General features: G+C 41.9%; 2 protein-coding genes across 6 annotated transcripts in view; one reads left to right on the top strand and one right to left on the bottom strand.

Moving 5' to 3' along the window:
* The window catches only part of pear1 (platelet endothelial aggregation receptor 1), a 46,820-nt gene extending 41,025 nt beyond the window's left edge, over positions 1–5,795 (top strand). The window contains exons 20-23 of the mRNA XM_034101523.2: positions 34–160; positions 1,895–1,957; positions 2,597–2,788; positions 4,342–5,795. Of these exons, the coding sequence (XP_033957414.1) occupies positions 34–160; positions 1,895–1,957; positions 2,597–2,788; positions 4,342–4,481 (522 nt within the window). The 3' untranslated portion in view covers positions 4,482–5,795. The remainder of the gene's footprint in view (positions 1–33; positions 161–1,894; positions 1,958–2,596; positions 2,789–4,341) is intronic.
* Positions 5,796–5,849: 54 nt separating this feature from the next.
* The window catches only part of LOC117460242 (lamin-A-like), a 37,166-nt gene continuing 23,451 nt past the window's right edge, over positions 5,850–19,564 (bottom strand). For all 5 annotated transcript variants that reach the window (XM_034101527.2, XM_034101528.2, XM_034101531.2 and 2 more), the window contains 11 exons: positions 15,981–16,137; positions 15,227–15,352; positions 14,457–14,627; positions 12,752–12,877; positions 12,273–12,493; positions 9,922–10,249; positions 9,508–9,615; positions 8,998–9,117; positions 8,848–8,907; positions 8,588–8,755; positions 5,850–7,865 (listed from right to left, as the gene is read on the bottom strand). In XM_034101527.2, the coding sequence (XP_033957418.1) occupies positions 7,830–7,865; positions 8,588–8,755; positions 8,848–8,907; positions 8,998–9,117; positions 9,508–9,615; positions 9,922–10,249; positions 12,273–12,493; positions 12,752–12,877; positions 14,457–14,627; positions 15,227–15,352; positions 15,981–16,137 (1,621 nt within the window). In that variant the 3' untranslated portion in view covers positions 5,850–7,829. The remainder of the gene's footprint in view (positions 7,866–8,587; positions 8,756–8,847; positions 8,908–8,997; positions 9,118–9,507; positions 9,616–9,921; positions 10,250–12,272; positions 12,494–12,751; positions 12,878–14,456; positions 14,628–15,226; positions 15,353–15,980; positions 16,138–19,564) is intronic.

Raw genomic sequence — 19,564 nt, 5'->3', positions numbered from 1 at the left:
TCTGATTATTTTCCGTTTGTGTGTCCCCCACAGAACACCAATAACCAGCTGTTCTGCAGTGTGAAAAACATGGAGAGGGAGAGGCGGGGCCTGTTTGGGGTCGAGAGCAACGCCACTCTTCCTGCGGACTGGAAACACCACGAGCCTCGCAAAGACTCAGGTCCGTCAGCAATGGGTGATTCACATTTAGGATCTGTCACTTCATCCATTTAGTGGAGACACATAATGCAGATTGACCTGGAGCGGTAGAGTAAAAGGAAATGAGTGGATTAACATTTACAAGATAATAAATGTAAGGAATTGGTTTCCTGACCTCCTGACCACAGCGAAACATAATCTGTAAAACGTTCAATTCACTGCTAATATAATCTTCTGCTAACCACCTACAAGTATCTCCCTATTCTGAGTGTCAGGAGAGCTTAGTGATTAATAGAACCTTAACTTTTATCAGCGAGACAGAATAATCTTTTAAAGTGAAACACTACATTTTTTTTGTTAAAATGAACATAATCGTTCTTAAATGCGGCTTTCACACCAGCGCTTTTCAGTTTCTAGCTCCGAGCGGGAGCTTTTCTGGTTCAGCTCCGGTTTCCCTTTTCAGCTCCCGCTCTGTTCACACGCCCACTGGCGCCCCAGAGCTGCCCCTGCTGCGTCATGACGTCACCGTTTACATCGCTGATTTGCCCCCCAACGGCAGCTCACAACAACAAGAACAACAACAGCGTCGGGTCGATGATCGTGTTGCTTTTAATCACACGAAGCCAGAATAAATTGAATAACGACTTCTCCAACCTTATACTTTTCTCCAGAGTGCCGTGGTTCATTGTTTATTAATGTGTTTCTGCAGCATTTACCGACCGCTGCAGTGCTGCTCTTCCACAGGAGTTTATTCTCCCGTTAGCTCCCGGTTAGCTCACACTGCAGCGGCCGCTCTAAAGTATTCACTGTCCGACTCACACAAGCAGCTGATGCATATCCCCAGTTCCCCTTAGCCTAAGTGAATGTGTGTCAGTCTGAATTGACACTGTTTGGTATCACAACGCTGTTATGAAAGTTTCTCTGGTATAAAACGGGTGATGTTGGCATAGCAACCGAAGCTAAACTGACTACTTGCATCCGATAGCTGCAATAATACAAAACAACACGTCTGCCTCTCTCCACAATGATCGATAACAGTGAACGGATGGTTAAAGTAAGGTACAAATAAACAGAATCACACGAAGCCTGGTTAGTGTTGCCTGACTTTATAAAGTGTGTTTATAGGCACTACTGCTTGTAGGCAGGCATAACAGTCGACCCATGGGAGGTGGGTTTAGTTTCCTGCACGCCTCGACGTAAGAGAGACGTAAGCGACGTCACCTCTTAGCTCCAAAGCTCTTGCCTCTGGACCGACAATTTTTTGGAGCTGGAAATGAAGCGGATTCCGGAGCTAAGAGCCGGCGCAGCTCCGGTGTGAACTGGAAAACCCGGCGCTTTTCAGGCTCTAGCTCCGAGCCGGAGCTGAAAAGGCGCTGGTGTGAAAGGGGCAAAAGAGATGGAACACAGCAGAATACAACATACACATATCCTATATGAAGCAAAAAGATGTAACAATTCAGTGTAAATTCAGAAACATGAAGTAACAGCTAAGGAGAAAGCTTAGCACGTTCTCTTTATATCCATCAAACTTTATCGACCAATACATTTCCTTCGGGCAGAACATTTATGAAATCAACAATGCTTTGATATAAGACTATAAAATCAATAAGGACTTTATAAGAAGTGGTAATTGCATTGGCAGCATTCACACACCTGGGATTGGTTTTTGTAAGTTTCCAAGGCAGATAATCTGCTTTTGATTAGTTTGCCATAAATGAGGAATGAGGATGCCAGCTTTCTCTTTTATTGTTTACAGGAGCTTTTGGAATCGATCGGAGCTACAGCTACAGTGCCAGCCTCGGGAAATATTACAACAAAGGTAGTTTCTCACCCCATGTCACCCTTTTTGCCGTTCAGTTACCGAGAGAAATAGGCATACCAACACTGCTACAGAAAAAGGATGAATCAAAACCATGAGAGCGTTAATGCAGAGATTACATGGGTGATAGCCACAGAAATGAGTATTTTTGTGGCTAAACGTGTCATGATTTGAGTTTTGTGTGTTTCGTCATGGTTTTATTTTTGAAATGCTGTTCTCCCTGTGTCTGGACTTCCTTCCTGTGTTTGCCAGGAACACTTCCCCTCCCCAGCTGTGTCTTGTCCTGTGATTACCCTTCTGTGTATTTGATCTTGTCTTGCCCTTTGCTCCATGTTTGGTCGTTGTCTTCCTCGCTCCTCCATGTTTGTCCCTGTCGGTTTTTTGTCTTGATGCTTCCTCGCGCTACTGGTTTATGTATTTTCTTGTTTTTTCATTGACATCGGCTTTTGTTAAATAAAGCTCTCTTTTTGTCATACTTTGCACCCCTTCTCCTCATTCTGCGTTTGGGTCCTGGTGACCCCCACCCTTCACATAAAGTGTACACAGACTTTAAAATGACCTTGATGCTGCTGTTTCTGACTGTGTGCACTTCAGATGTGTTTTAACTTCCCTCTCTTTATGTATCCTGTGTGGTGACAGAGCTGAAAGACGTGGTGGCGGCGAGCAGCAGTTCTCTGAACAGCGAGAATCCTTACGCCACCATCAAAGACCTGCCTGGTCTGCCCTTCTGCCTCCCCGAAAGCAGCTACATGGAGATGCAGTGCACCGTGCCCAGAGAGCGAGCGTACACCGAGATCCGCCCGCCGTTCAACACCGCCACCTTACGCAGAGGTGAGCGTCACTCTGGACTCCTTCAGCATGCAGAGATAGTTGTACTCCTTTACAAAACAGCCGAGAATGCCGGTGTCCTTTTTTCTTTCTTTTTTTGGAACAGTGTGACTTGTGAGTCATATTCAGTATTACAAGAAGAAGATTAGGTTGTTAGGAGGTCAGTTTTCACATTGCATTACAATTTTCTTGTGAGCCAATCAGGACGCTACAAAAGTGGGGCCTTCACTTTTTACACCAATAAAGGATATTCAGTATAAAGGGGAAGAATTTAACTGAGATGACAAGAAGTAGAAAAAGATAGAAGTACGCTTTATCGAAATCACAAGAGATTTGAAACTGCAACTATCATTTTATCGCTCTGTACGACTAACAATTCTTTTATGATTATTCTGCTCATTCTTTTCTCCGTGAATCATTGGGTTCTTAAAAACTTCACTTCAAAACCAGAAACAAATCTATTAACTATTCAAGAAGATTTTAAAAAGCATGTAAATCGTAACACTTTTGAAGCTGGATTAAGAGAATGTTTGGCATTTTACTAATATAAATTAAAAATACTAATATATTTTCTTTCAGAGTTAGGAACTTTCAAATGTTAGGATTTGTGCTCTGAAAGATGGGGAGGACGGGCTTCCTGAAGCCAGGGTCTGACAAATGAACAACTGTTTACTGGGAAGAGGAAGAGCAGGAGGGAAAGGGTTCTTTTTTAGCATCAGTAATTCATCAAGACGAAGTCAGACTAATAAATGATGTCGGTCACGTTGTATCGCAGGATAGGAAATGCCAAATTGATGGAAATATTGGCTCAATGTTACGGATTTTTATCCTCTAGTGAAGTAGAATATCATAATTTTGGATCCTCTGTCGCCTGGGACATTTGGGTGGAAAAGTGAAAGAAAATAACACTTCCATCAATACCTGTTTTTACACTCGCTCTACTGAAAGCAGAAACACACATTTAAGGAAAACTAAACCCACAAAAGAACCATTTGAGTATCACAGGTTACGCACCCATTTTTACCTTGAATTCTTGAAGAATACTTTTTTTCTCACATGCCTGCAAAGAAAGTGAAGAAACCGAAAAAATCTGTGAGTGCAACCTGTTTTAAATTAAATTCTATACTATATATTTGATAATTTCAGACCTTCAAGTTAACATTTTCCCTAAGACTAAACCAAGAAATCTTAAATATGATTAGCAGATGTGGCATTAAAAAAAAATATATACAATGGAAGTGGAGGAGTGATATTTTTCCTTATGAAGTATTGTTTGCTTGTATCCAAAGCAACTTACATACACAATACTGTAGTCATGGCTAAGGGAGGTAATTGGGATATTTTGCTCAAGGACACTTCATCTGCAGGGGGTGGGATCGAACTGCTGACCCCTGATTTGCAGAGCCCTAATGTTGCAGTTTTTCCTTATCTGAAGCAAGGCTAAAAATAAATCTCAGATAAGGTGTCGCATGGTGTTGTTGTATATTATAATTTGTGATATGAATAAAATAGATTTGACTAAAAGGACAAAACACCTTTTTTTTTGTACCCCGCAGAGCGCCAGAGTTCCCTCGGTCACGCTCCACACGAGGACCCCCAGAGCCACTACGACCTCCCGGTGAACAGCCACATCCCGGGACACTACGACCTGCCGCCTGTCCGCCGCCCCCCCTCCCCCAGGAGATCCCCTCAGTGAAGGTCCCAGCATCAGAGGCAGTTTCCCCCCTCTCACTTTGGGAAGGATTTCATGTGTGTGCTCGCAAAGAAGGAGCGAACTTTTACGCTTCTGTCAGTCAGAGCTGCAGACCACCCACAGAGCAGCGCCGGCCCTATAGGCGGAGGAACTGTTGTTGAGTGTGGACGCCCCCCTGTTAGCTCCACACTGCCCCCCTGTGGGCTGAAGGGGTACTTGCTTCACCGTGACAGACTTGTCATCCAGACAGTGGAGCCAGCGGGCTGCGGTGAAGGGGGGGGGGGGGCGGTCTGTGGGACTGCATTTACCTCCCATGGGAAAAATACACCAGCAGATTTCATGATGAAATGCAGCATGGGAAGTTCTTTGCTTTTGAGCTCATGTAAACATGCTGTAATTGATGTTCCCCATACATTTAGCTTGCTACTGATCAGCTGGGGTGCATGATCAAAAGGCCCTCATTCAAGTTTTCTTTTAAAGTCTTAATTTTGTTGAGGTTATATATAGAATCCTTTTATTTACACAAGAAGCTTTGTTTGAATTCATCACATAGCTGGACTTCCTTTTGTTTTGCTCATGGAAAAAATGCGTACTGCTAAATATACTGCCAGTCTCGGGTCTGAGACACATTATAGTTTTATTTCTCGTGTTCAGGTTTTAAGTCAGGTTGTTTAACCAAAGTTTTGTTGCCAAGATGAGCCTCTTTTTTCAGATAATCTCATCAAACAAAACGTGCTCCTTGTTTGTTTCAACACATGTGGCTCACATATTGCTGTTGCCAGATGAAAACTTTGTAAATATAAAATGGAATATATTGTTGGGGTCACACTAATGTAAAAGAACAGTCCTATTCTAGGATGGTTAAAGGCGTTTGTGACCATCGTTCACACACATTTGCTCAGTTATAGATGCCAAAAACTCGCCGTGGGCAGAAACATTGTTGTGAAAAGGAAACATCACACAGGAAGTTGCAAGCCAAATCAAAGCAGCATTTTGGATGTCACTACAGCAATGTTTGTTTTTGCCTGGTATTTAAAGAGCGGGCTCAACCAAAATACTTTTTCTTTTTTAAAGAGGTAAACTTTAATTGCTTTTGTATTGAGTCTAAATACATCCGATATCCTTTATTTGTGTTTATCAAATGAAGTTTATTGTTCTGTCAATCGGATTACAGAAACCCTGTTTACCAGAATAATGTACTTTGTGCTTTTAATGCTATAGTTTCCAGTATAGCTAGAGGCCTTTTTTCTACATATGAACATATATTTTTGAATGTAACCATGTGTATATAGTGTAAATAAAGATGGCTGCACTTTTCATCATTGGTGTTGAGTGGCGTTTGTTTATGAAGGAAATAAATACAACAGTCAGTCACTGGGAAAAACATCATTTTACTCAGCATTATTTAAAGAAGCAAAACAAACAGGATTGCTTTTCCTGTGTGGACAGCATCGTTAGGAAATTCTACTTCAAGCAAATTACAACTTTGGCATTAAAGGCTCACAAGAAATCCCTTCAGTAACATTTCGAGGCTTCAATGAGGACTTTCAGAGGGTTCAAGATTTCAAAAAGGCCTTTCAAGACTTTCACACAATGCACATCTGTGGTTTGAATCTGTTAGTGTCCTGCTTGTTCATTAACTTGAACTCACATTGCGTATACATGTTTAAGAGCAGCCGTCGATGAGAATAAAAATAAAAGGAAAGCGTTGTACAGGAACGTTTCTCTGGTCAGAGAGGCCTTTGAAAACCCTGAACCAAACCCTTAAAATGATCTTTCACTTAATAGCTGCATATTTTTCACAACAACATAGTAATTATATTCATACCCTATTTACTTGCATAAACGATAAATACCATCTCTTAGTTATAAATCTGTCATCTTTGGATCTGTCCACTTCTTTAACGAGCGTTATGGACCTTTTAAGGCACTTTAGGTCATTGTTACAAAATCAGGCATCTAATTAAGGTAAAAAAGGATCTAATGTGGCACAAATGCCATCTATTAAGTACAATTCAAAATAAAACGTAAAAAAAGGTCCCAAAATCATGCACGGGGATTTGCAAAGCCAGTAAGCTTACAGGAAAGAAAAAAAAACCCTTTGACCAGTTTTTATGAGCAACACAAATCGGACAGCTGACAGTCACAAGACTCAGAGATTGTGGTTTTCTGTCCGCTAAAAAGGCACATTTGTTGTTTTTACATCTGTAAAAAAGCTTGTTAAAATGTCTCCAAAAATGACTGTTGCACTCTGAAAATAGCAGCAACAGCTTTTTATTAGAATAATGTTCATTTGGTGGAATAAGCTCACCATTATATTGTATATATGGCACGAGTAAATACTCAACACACAGTACCTCTTCCTGAACATCTTTGTAAGGCAACATATATCAATGTATATCATACGGAGATACATATTTTACTGGGTACATTCAACTTGTCCAGCAAACAACAATTTCTTTTGTTCCACACATGTTCAAAAACATAATCAAATGCACCAGTTTGAGATTCGACTTGCAGGAAAAAATATTCCTCTGTGTGCACCATAACAGCCCATCATATGATCTGGATCCACTTACAACATTTACTTGGACATGTTGGTCTCAGGTTAAATAATAAACAGAACATCCTAATTTTACAGTACTAAGGCTATCTTTGGAGAACATTTCAACATGATTATCAAAACAAAAACCAACGTCAATGTATTTTCTATAGCATTTTGAGACAGAAAAACACTGTTTCAAAAAAGACGGACAAGCACATTTCATTGTAAACATCAACATCTCAAATAAAGATTTCACCTGATTTGATGGTCAATAAACATGATTAAAAAAAAACACCACAGGATTAGTTTCCTAAGGCTGAGACTTATTCCTGACAGGGTTCACCAGCGGTGCGTGTTGACAGCATGGCCATTAAATGTGAAACCCCGGCTGGGATCAAAGTGCAAGCACTGGTCAATGGAGCTGTGTGTGTGTGTGTGTGTGTGTGTGTGTGTGTGTGTGTGTGTGTGTGTGTGTGTGTGTGTGTGTGTGTGTGTGTGTGTGTGTGTGTGTGTGTGTGTGTGTGTGTGTGTGTGTGTGTGTGAGAGAGAGAATGTACAAGAGCAAGACAAGCATTTAGCGCAACACACATGCAATGACAACTTGAAATACAAAATCAAAAGCTGAATATGAAAATCCTTTGCCCCGAAAACCTTAAAGCAATCCTAACCTGCAGATTTATCTGAATACAAAAAATAATATCGTATAAAAAAAGAAAATAGAGACAAACAACCCAAAGGAAGAACATATCTTCGTCCTTTATTGGCTGCAGGAGGTGGGGTCAGGTGAGGTCAGGTGAGGTCTGGCTCTACATGACGGAGCACTTCTCAGGCTTTGCACGGCCCTGAAGGAGGAAGTGACAGCGTGGTGTTACATGTGGAGATAAAAACTAGAAGAATATTAACAATAAACTTACAATACAAGACATCTTGTAAGCAACATTTATGAGAAGAAGAGAAAAGAAAGTCAGCTGTTCCATTCAGTTTTTAATGTGATACTTCTTCCCAGTCAACTACAATCAAATATAATCAACAGAAATGGTCAATGCATTGCCTGCTTGTGTAATTCAGTGGTTAAACAGCAATGTAAGAAAAAAAGCCCGCTTTGTTTTACAGATCCATGATTTTCAAATTTAATTGTGATACCTGATCATCCATAAATAATTATATAATTAGGTTATGATTGTCCAAATATCTAAAATGCCAAAAGCTGTTCAATTGGTACACTTTGAATAAATGTATTCCAAATGATTGCTGACCAACCCAATGTACAGTACAGTACAGTACAGTAGGTTGTCTGAACCAACAACAATGACATATTTGTCTACAGTTGTCAGCAATAAATACAATTATTATTTATTTGCTATATCCAGGAAAACAATTTGATAATAATTGTAGGATAAAAAGGGTCACACATATTACTTTTTATTATGTAATTAACTGAATTGGCTGGGTTTATTGGCTTAATTCATACAATTACTTTAACCAGTGATAAAATCCTCACAAGTCTTATTTCATCATGAGATATAGCAGAGTCTGCTTTCTGCCAGCAACAGAGTAATGGTACCTTTCTGGGCTCGTTGCTCCCCATGAAGAGGGAGTGTCCCACGAGGCCTTCAGGCAGACCGCCGCCGCCGCCGCACCCCGGGCGGTCCGCCGTCTGCCCGCAGGAGTCGCAGATCACCGTGCGGCTCCGCAGGTTGTACTCGTTGTCCCCGCTCGTACTGTGAGCTCCCTGCAGGGGGCGACACACACACACCAGTTACTGCACACTGCTCCACTGAGAGGAGCTGCAGGAGTTTACAGTCTTACAGAAGAGATGCTTACCATGTCATCGTCTTCATCCTCATGGAACAGGGTGCGGGTCACCTTCCTCATGGCCATTTCCTGATGGGGAGTAAAGGGATAAAAAGATGAGGAAGTTGCAGGTAAAACACAATAAAAGACAAGCTCAGATACATTCAGGTGAAGTCGCACCTCTCCGTTGGCACTGATGAGGATGGTCTGCATGAGGTCTCCGGTGCCCCAGGAGCTCTGGGTCTTCCACACCAGGTCAGTGGGGGGGTTGTGGGTTCCTCCTCCAGAGGCAGCCCAGATCTATGAAGGTCAAAGGTCAAGAGATTGTGATGCGTTACTTCTGTCTCAGTTCAAAGTATTGTGTGTATTCTCAAGGCCTGTTAAATACATTTATTACCAAATCTAACAATTTCTAAACCAATAATTTAAAAAATGTTTAATCAATGTTCAGAATGTTTGCCATCTTCTTCTTTGCATTGTAGATGTTTGATACTTTTCTTGATGCATTACTGCCATCTATTGACTAGTTAAAAAAAGGATCAGGACATTAGCACTAATTTGTACAAACAAAATGGGGACCCACTCATTGTAAATATTTCTCAGTAATTCTCCTCATGGTCAAACGTGTTGGCAAATTAAGCAAGGACAATTCAACCAACAGACCAATCTAGAGAATTTGGTGCAACTTACCGTGACAGTTTCTCCGGCCTTCAGAGTGAACTTGCTGGGAAACTTGTAGATGATGGGGGTGGTGTTACCTACTACTCTCTTCACCTGCCAGTTAGCCAGAGATTGGTCCTGCGAGAAGGAAATGAGAAGAGCGATGGGGATAAGACAAACCAATAAAGATTTAATTAAAGTTTTTTTATACACAGAAATGGTACTGATTAACACAACCGTCCTTCTTAGACTATCCTGGCATCAAAAGTGATATCAGAAAGCAAATGTTAACTGTAAAATTGGTTTATTATTGTTAAAAGTAGTATCACATTGTAATCAGTCTTAACAAATATTTTACCACCTTTTTTGATGGCAGTCTGAGTGGAAATCAAATAAAACCAGGTTAAAGGGTTTGAAATCCCCCGGCTGGATGGACCCACTCACCTCGTCGGCCTTGTTGCTGAGACGGATGAACTTGCCCTCCAGGTCGACTTCGTCCACGGTGACGCGCCCGCTGGCTGAGGCATTCTGACTGATGCGAGTCTTGGTCATAGAGCCCCCCACCATGCTGGAGGTCTCGCTGTCGTTGTCATTGAGGCGGCGCTTCTTGGAGACGGCTGTTCCGGAGGAGTTACGGCTGCTGGAGGCGGTGCCGGTGCCAACGGCAAGGCCGGAAGATTGGACCACACGACTGATCTGGTTGTGGGCGGAGCCAGAGGACCGTGTCACTGTGACCTTGGCGGTGGGTGTAGTGCCGGGTGAGAGGCTTAGCCTGAGGAAAAAGGGAAAGAAGAGGTTCAGATATTTAGACCAAAGCAGTCAGTGGACAGAATCACTGTTGGTAAAGAGCCTTTATATACTTCATGTATCTCTTGCTTACTGCTCTGGGTCTCAACACAGATTATATAACCAAGATTCTCCAGTGTTTGGTGGTTGAAGCTACAAAAACTAGACCTTTTTTAGGAAAGAAATGACCTTTTGTTACGGCAGCTGTATTGTAGAATAAGCTGTGTCAGAACTGCATTTTCACATTGCTGCTACTTTAAAACCATTCTTAGTAACAGTTCTCTGCCTGCCTGTGATTGCTTTCCCTCAGCCTGTATGTTTATGTTTATTAAGGATCCCCATTAGCTTTTGCTCTCGACAAAAGCTACTCTTCCTTGGGTCCGACACTTAAAACAATACAACAATAATACAACAATAATACAGCAACATTTAGGACATAAGTCCTGACATCATTAACAACATTAAAAACATCACCAATATCATCAACAACATGCGATCAAATTAAATGAGGGTTCACAGCTCACAAGGGTACACGGTCATTAGTAGATGGCCCTTCAACCTCTTCTTGAAACAGGCTCTGGACTCTATTTCAGTAAGGTAGTTTGGCAATGAGTTCCATTCCTTTATAGCTCTATAAGACACAGAAGATTTCAGAAGAAGTGTCCTGGGTTTAGGTGCCAGTAGATGGCCCGATGTAGCTGGTCTAGTCTTACGGTACGTCCACACAGCAGCTTCAGAAGAAACTTCCACCGCTTCCAACGCTCCTCTGCCCATTGACTTTGAATGGGGATGACGTCACTTTGCCTCGCTTTTCGCCGAACTGCATTGTGGGGGAGCGAAGCGAAGATTGCCAGGATGTCCAGGATCTCCAGGATTCAAAAGTTGAGCAATGTTCAACTTTTGAAGCTGAGCTGGAAGCGCCTGCCAATCAAACACGTTTATGCAAATCTAACAGTAGAAGCGCTAGCCAATCAAACCGCGTGTAAGCAGGGAGAACCAGACCGCAGTTCATTTCCTCATATTCTAAACGAGAAATTACAGTAGCAAATCACCCGGTTCTTTACGACCAGAGCTATTAACGGGATACAAACCGGAGGAACCAGGCATGGAGGGAGGTGGCAGAGACAGTGGGTGAAACTGGTAGGTTTTCGCCTGTTTGGGGAGTTTATATATATATATATATATATATATATATATATATATATATATATATATATCTCTCGCATAAAATCCCCGGGGTTTTTTGCTTTGTATGTCGGGGGCGGGAGATTCATGCGATTGGTTTTTGGTCGCAAAAAACCCCCAAGCTGTCAGACACGCCCAGCTCCAAGATTTTCAAGATTTTTGAAAAGCTGCTGTGTGGACGTACCGTTATGGTCATGCTCGTCTCTTGTGTAAACTATTTGATCATAAAAATACAGTGGTTTTTTGCTAAATTGGACATTTTTTGTGATAACACGAGATTGCAGACGTTTCTCAACTGGAAGCCATGATAGGCTTCTATGCATAACCCCATTATGAGTGTGCTTCGAAGAGTGGAGAGCTAGTCTGGCAGCCTTGTTTTGAGCTATTTGTAATTTCTGTAAATGTGTTTTTGCTGCTGACGACCATATGACCGGACAGTACTCAAGATGTGACAAAACCAGAGACTGAATGACTTGTTTCAAAGTGGTTGGTGTTACATACGTTGTACATTTTCTCGCCACAGCTATGCTCCTTCCCATTTTAGTTACGATACTGTCAATTTGCTTTGTCCACCGTAAACCAGAATCAAGAACAATGTCAAGCAACTTAGACTCGTTTACCTGGTCCACCGGCTGACCAGCCAGTGTCAGGCTTGCTCACGTTGCTCACGTTGCTCACTGTCAGTTTACTTGGTATCGATTAACAAAAGCGTGGAGGCAAAACTCTGGATGAAACCCGGACCTGATTCTTCAGACACTGTCCAGAGCTCACATGAAAAAGTGGCTTATGTTTTTCAATTGGTTTGTTTTTTACAACAATCTCACCTGGCCTCCTCTCCCTCCAGCAGCTTCCTGTAAGCATTGATCTCCATGTCCAGGGCCAGTTTGATGTCCAGCAGCTCCTGGTACTCCTCGAGCTGCAGCTGGAGTCGACTGCGGATATCAGTCACCTCCCGCTCTTTATCCTCCAGGCGCCGCCGCATCAGGTCCCGCTCCCTTGACATCGCCTCCTCCAGCTCCCGCACCCTGGCCTCGCTCGCTGACAGCTGATTCCACCAGAAGACACACGGAAAGGTTAGTAAATTACAACTAATTGGGGAGTCAGTGCACTTCTTGTAACGGCACAAACACTGTGGGTCCGCTTGACGAGCCAGGTGAAGCTCAATGGTGCTCAGTCATCCACAACGCAACGTGGCCAGGTAAGACAGCATCCTCTCTCTGTGTGTGTGTGTGTGTGTGTGTGTGTGTGTGTGTGTGTGTGTGTGTGTGTGTGTGTGTGTGTGTGTGTGTGTGTGTGTGTGTACCTGTTTCTGCATCATGCTGAGCTGGCCTGACATGCTCTCAATTCGAACCCGGGACTGCTGCACCTCTTCATGACTGGCTCCCAACAAATGGCCGTTCCTGTCAGCAGAGTGAAGGGCGTTCTCCAGCTGAAAGACGCAGAAAAGGTAGAGTCAGATTGCAGCGTTGGCTTCCCCCCCCTGAACAACCGGGCTAAAACTGTGCCGTTTGAAATACACTTAGAATCGGGTCAACTTTATTTCAAGGGACTGTCATTATTTAAATGAACACTTGACCCTCTGTATATAAATGAACGTGTATCCATTCCACAGTGAATAAAATGAGAAAATGGGGGGAAACAGAAACACTGCTCACTAACTCTTAATCCACTTGAGCAATATAATCCAAGTCTCATTGTATGCTTACTAATTTTCTAACAAGTAGTTTAAAACCTTATAAATAAAACACTTCCACATGAACAGTACTCACACAGACATGAAGTGCACCTGCATGTGACCATTTATGGAGAAGTTTATTAGAAAGTAAAATTAAGTGTACGACTAGAAAAATCTGACTTCCACGATTTTACTTCAATTAATCAAGCGTTTCTAAAAAAAAATGTAAAGCTGATTTACAATGGTCATTTTTAGGGTTAAGTATTCCATTCATACATATTAATAATCTTTGGCTCTGTTGGATACCAAACATCATAATAGTAAAATACTTTTCAGCATCCTGCAATGTTTGCCTGTTAACCGATTTAGAAACATTTACTCACAAAATTAAACGGCAAATTCTAATGAAAAAACTTAAAAGTGTGTCGATCCACCAGACCACATGTGTCAAACTCAAGGCCCGGGGGCCAAATCAGGCCCTTGGTGGATTTAATTTCGGCCCGCATGATAATTTTTCATTACTCTTAGACCTGGCCCGCCGGTATATTGCACGCACACCTTCACTCCATCCTGAGGGTTTCCTCAGCTCAGAGCCCAAACATTGATGAACTTGCACCCAAGATGAGATGCCAAGTATCTGGCTTGAGCTAGCATCAGAGCAGCACACTGAGTTTACATGGATGTTTCCTTCTGCACTTTGTCTCTCACGACAACAGGGCATGTTTGTTTTTTTCTTTGAGGGAAATAGTTTTTTTTAAGCTGTTGTTGGCCTGTGGGAAAATGTAATCATAAGAAATGACTCCAGAAAAGCTGCAGATAGAGCCATAAGAAATGACTCTGCAGATAGAGCCATAATAAATGAATGCAACTGATTATTTAATGTTTAATGTTGTTTTTATAGGCAATAATTTAAGCTTTGTTAGTTCCAGGTTTAGTTCGTGCAATAAGTTCATTTCAATAAGTTTTGCAATAAACATTGAACCAGTCCGGCCCTCGATTAGTACCCATTTTTTTATTGTGGCTCACTGTGTATTTGAGTTTGACACCCCTGCACTAGACCGTGATAATGGCTGTTAAATTAATTTCCTGTCGGCATGTAGATATAAGGCAACAGAAAAGCTAATGAAGGCATTTGTAAACTGATTGATTGTTAAAAGGGAGTAAATCAATATGCATGATCTGAGCTGTGGATATTACACAATGAGCAGCTCATTAATTTGCTAATTCAAAAGGTCTACACCCAAGGCACCACCACTATAGAGAGTAACAGCCTTTTTCTTTTACTCTAGGTGGCGCCAGACCTGCGTGTAATGCAGCGTCCAGTGAGTCGTACCTTAGAGTTGTAGGTCTTCTCCACCTCCTCCTTGTAGAGGGCGAGCTGCTCCTCGTGCTGGGCTCTCATCTCCATCAGGGCGATGGCCAGCTTGCTCTCAAACTCCTGCTGCCGCCCGCTGACCACCTCCGTCATGCGGGACTTGTAGCGGTGCTCGCTATCACGCCGCTCCTACAGACACAGCAGGGTGGAGAGGTCATCAGTCTCAAGAGCACTTACTATGAAGTGGGATTAACCTTGGTTATGTGACTACTCAAACTTGGACGTTTTATATTGATGTACGGCTCATTTTGCTTAAGGCCATGACTATAGTCAATAAACTTAATTGCATTGATGATTCAGTCACTGTGGAGTAATGATTTGTTTAAAAGTAGCGCACTAAGGCAAGAAATCCACATACATAACATCCCCTGTGACCTTTAAGCAACTCCAAGTTATTATGACTGTTGCTAGATTTGGTCAGGACTTGATTGAAACCACAATATTTTTATAATTATGACTTTGATGACGGCAAGAATTAAAATCAATTTTAATACTTTACAATGTGTATATATCTTTCTACTTGTACTGTGTTTTGTTATGTATGAGAGAATACACTTGGAATAAAATCAAGGAGAGGTGAGAAACAAAAGAGGAGACATATCTGAAGGGGAAATGCAAAACAAACATGCAGGAGGTTGGGAAGCAAATCAATATCCTGTGGAAAAGATGAAAAGTAGGACAGAAGACGGCTGAATACAAATAGAAAGGTTGAGGTGAAGAGTGGGAACCTCGTTGAAGATGTTCTTCTGGAACTCCAGTTCCTCCTTCACGGTCTGCAGGCGGTTCTCGGCGTCCACTCTCCTCAGCATCTCATCCTGAAGTTGCCTCTTGGCATCCGCTAAGCTGCCATCCAACTGGGAGGGAGGGAGGGAGGGAGGGAGGGAGGGAGAGGGAGGGAGGGGGAGAGGGAGGGAGGGGGAGAGGGAGGGAGAAATGTTCTTTAATGGATGCATTTCAAAAAAATCAAACCAAGCCCAGGGTGTGATCTGTGCAGCATTGTTTCAGCTATTCTTTGAAGACAACTTGTACTTCCTGATTGTGGCCAGTAGGAGGAGCAGGGCCACAACTGTATCTATGTGAGTCCTTAGGTAAACTTCATTGATAAAACAAATGATGTCAATTTAGAGGGATGTTTATTAGGCATAATAAAAGCCAGCGATATGGACTGAGTCAGTAATCCAAAATCTTTGATATACATCAGTCAGATACGCTTTCATTTTGAAATGCACATGGCTAGTCTGTTTTCCTATTTGCATCTAAACTCTAGAAAATATTTGCACTTAAAGATGAGAAATGTGGCACTTTTTAGTAAACAATGGGGCATTTGTCTTTTCTCTTTTCTTTATAGAAGATTTTTTCTATTTAAAAAAGGTCAGTTGAGGTGATATAAATATGCTAAATGCTTTAGAGCATGCTCCCTCTGCCAACAACAACAACAACAACAACCATGCAAGGCTTTTATTCTAATAAAGATGTTTGTACCTTGGCCAGCTGGGCCTTGAGGTCCTTCAACTCCGCCTCCAGGGTCCGCTTCTCCCCCAGGGCCGTGGAGAGGGAAGCATCTTTAGAGTTCAGCATGGCCTCCAGGTCCCTCAGCCTGATCAGAGCCGCCTCAAGGTCAGACTCCTTCTTGCCATTCCTGTAGGGACACGAGAAAGACAAGATGTCAGTTCTCCATCCCTTCAATACTGCATGTGACATGTCATGTGTGGTGTGGGCTCTTTTGGCTCTCGGCAATACAGCTTGTCTACGTTTTTTCAAGACTCTTTTCTTCGACATCATTTCCCTCTGACTTTGCCATTGGGCCTCTTTGGAGCCGAGTAGCTCACCTCATGTTGCTTTACATTCCTAGCTGCTAACTGTGACGGAGTGGCATTAAACCTAATACCTAAGATGACCTTATTCTAAAGCATTTTCCTTTTTTTGTGTAAATGACATCAAAAGCTTGTTTTTGCAAGGCAAGGCACGTTTATTTATATAGCACCTTTCAACACAAGGCAATTCAAAGTGCTTTACAAAAAACGAAAGACATTAAGAAAATGGCATTTCAAATCAGTCACTAAGGATTGTAGGATTCTTTACACGTGAAGCTGCCTTTGTAGCAATGTGTTTAGGTGTCATAAATGCACACAAAGTTATTTTCTGGGAGGCTTACATGATCAAATAAATTCTCTTTCCCCAGTTCACGCAAATGTCTTTAGTAACTTTGAGTCATGGTTTAATTTGTATCTTCCAATAGAGTGTCACATGAGCCAAGTCCATCATAATACTAATGATAGAATGTTTTTTCATGTCTGCTCAAAGAGAAACCTGATGAGTGTGCGGCGGTGACAGAAGTGTTGGCAGACAAACTACCATTGTGCAGTGCAGCAGTTGTCCACTGTTGATGGGAACACATCATCGTACTGTGAACAGCCTGCTGTACTGAATAAGAGATCATTAAACTCTACCTCGAGGGAACCCGCGTTGCGTAAAGAGGATTCCTGTTTGCTGCGCATGCGCTTTAACATGTGGGCCACGCCTCTCCTCTAACATCTCTACAGGATCCAATTTAAAGTTCTGGTTAGAATAAATAACTTGGAAACAGCCATGGAAAAAACTATATATTTTCAGGAAAGGGAAAAAAAAGAGAGAAAGAGAGAGAGAGAGAGAGAGAGAGAGAGAGAGAGAGAGAGGCTCCCTCTTATTCTCTCTGGCCCTGTAGTCTTTATTGTCACTAATAACGGCCATCTGCTGGGGAGATGGCCTCAGGCTGCCCACACAGAGTCCTGCGGTCACTGCCAGCCGTGAGAGAGAGCGGCCAGTGTGACAACAAGAGGGAGAGAGAGCTGCAGATACACTGTACAAACACCACTTATAAAGTTACTCCACAGCACAAACATGATTTACAACAAAGGGTAAAGTCCATTCACAATTCATCTCAGAAGAGAAACTGTAATTTATGAGTTTACGATACAACCATTTATCTTTGACTGAATTCAATTAACGCCCATAAGAGGAGTTTGAAAAATGCAATTGTGCTTCCTCAAAGGGCCGGTCCAAAGCGGACAAGATAAAGTGGCTGACCGCTTCAGGGAGAAACAGAAAAAAAGAAGTAAGTGGAGAAATATGAATGAGTCTTTTATGTCCTGCAAGAAAAGTTGAAAATGAAATCGAGGGAAAACGTATCCGTGATGCTCAACAGATGTTCAATCAAGCCTAGAGAACTTGAATGGGTAATTATATAAAAGCCTCCCAGACTGCTCATTGTTTAGATTCAAAGCTTTAAAAAAAAGGAGGCACAGCTCAGTGTTTGATTGGGTCCAAATCAAATCACCATCAAGTACACAACACCAAGTACACAACACCAAGTACACAACACATGGATACACATAATAAGCTCTGAGAAACAGACAGAATTCCTGCATTCATTACCTGTATCATAGGGATACAAATCATACCGGTGTTGTAATGTATAAATACATTCAGTTGCTATAACAACCACAAGTTAAAACAATACATCTGTTTTTATAGTTTCAGAGAGGTACATTAATTGTGTTTTTATATTGTGAGTTTCTTATATAGTTGTATCATTGTTTTACACTGTACCTAATAGTGTGGAAACTAAAGAGGATTCTACGGTAACTCAACATGACCTTTTCCAGAGCCCTTGACCACATTGAAATGACCAGATGTTGGGACCAGATGTTCATGCATTCATTTCCTTTGTAGCAATGCAACATTTCATATTAATAAACAACAGTTTTTAGAGATGTTGATTCAACCCTACTGTCACTTTTGAGGCTCCAGTGTGTGATGCTTAGGGTTGGGAACGGAAACTCGGTTCCAGATGAGAACCGATAAGAAAATGCCGGGTACCCATACAAAATACACAATTTCGGTTCTGCTTAACGGTTCCTAAGCGTGGTCGACCCTGTATTCCAGCGGGTCCGTCTGCACCGCGGTGACCCGGTGGAATACAGGGCGGACCTGGAGAGTCACAGAACGGCCGGTCGTCGGCACCGCCCTTAATTTTTTTAAACGGCATCATATAAGTTGCGCTGACAGGCGACAGAGGTCCACAGTTGCCCCGCAGCGAGGTTCCCCCCGCCCTCCAGTAGACATTTCACGAGCTCAGTCACTTCATAACACCAAAGATGGGTCGCGGTAAACGCTCTGAAGTGAGGCTCCACTACACTAAAAAATAAAAAGACAAGGCACAGTGTAATGCCTGTTAATAGCTTGCCACAGGCATAGTTCAGTTAAAATAAAGCACAGCTTTTGTGCAATACATTTGTATTGCATGTATATTTTTATTTGTAACAATTTCAGTTAAAGCTTAAAAGAATAAAGATATTTTTGTTATCTAAACGTTTGACCTCTTTCTTTAACAATTTTGGAATCCAAACGGGGAATCGATAAGAACCGGAATCGATAAGCAGAACCGGAATCTATACATTTCAAACGATACCCATCCCTAGTGGTGCTGTTTAGTTGTATTGTATATTGTCATTATTCTGTCAACCCCATTATAGCACTGAGTGTAGGCTTAATAACATAAAACACCCCTTTTTACCAAAAGGAATAAGTACAAACTGAAGACTTGCAGGAATTCTAAGAAGTCGACATGTTTGACTCAAAGAGACTCCAGAATGTGACTCTTAAAGACCCAGGTGAACTAGCACTTGAGATGATTATGTGTCGAGAAAAAAGACATTCTTGAACATACAATGACTGGAGCCTTTTAACAGAGGTGCTCCATTCGAACATGTATTATCATCCATCAGTGTCAAAACGCCTACGAGACGTACAGTGAAATGGTTACTGCTGTGAAAGAAAAATGCTTTAAATAATATTATAGTTTGGCTCAGGCTTGTAGAATTCTCTAGGTGTTTCCATTCCTCAAGACTGCGGCTGAGGAGAATTTAAGTTTTCCACAATGCTTCTCGTGAACACTTTAATAATAAACCCAGATCAACCAGCTCTGAGACAAAGAGGGATGTGTTGTGTTTTGACTTAAATTGGTTGTAAATGCATTAGCGACAACTATTTATTCTCATTCACTTCTTGAGATAAACATTAAAAAT

Source organism: Pseudochaenichthys georgianus, chromosome 16 (assembly GCF_902827115.2).
Source record: "Pseudochaenichthys georgianus chromosome 16, fPseGeo1.2, whole genome shotgun sequence".
NCBI lineage: Eukaryota > Metazoa > Chordata > Actinopteri > Perciformes > Channichthyidae > Pseudochaenichthys > Pseudochaenichthys georgianus.
Note: the sequence above shows the minus strand (reverse complement) of the source record. Positions and strands in the feature narration are given on the sequence as shown.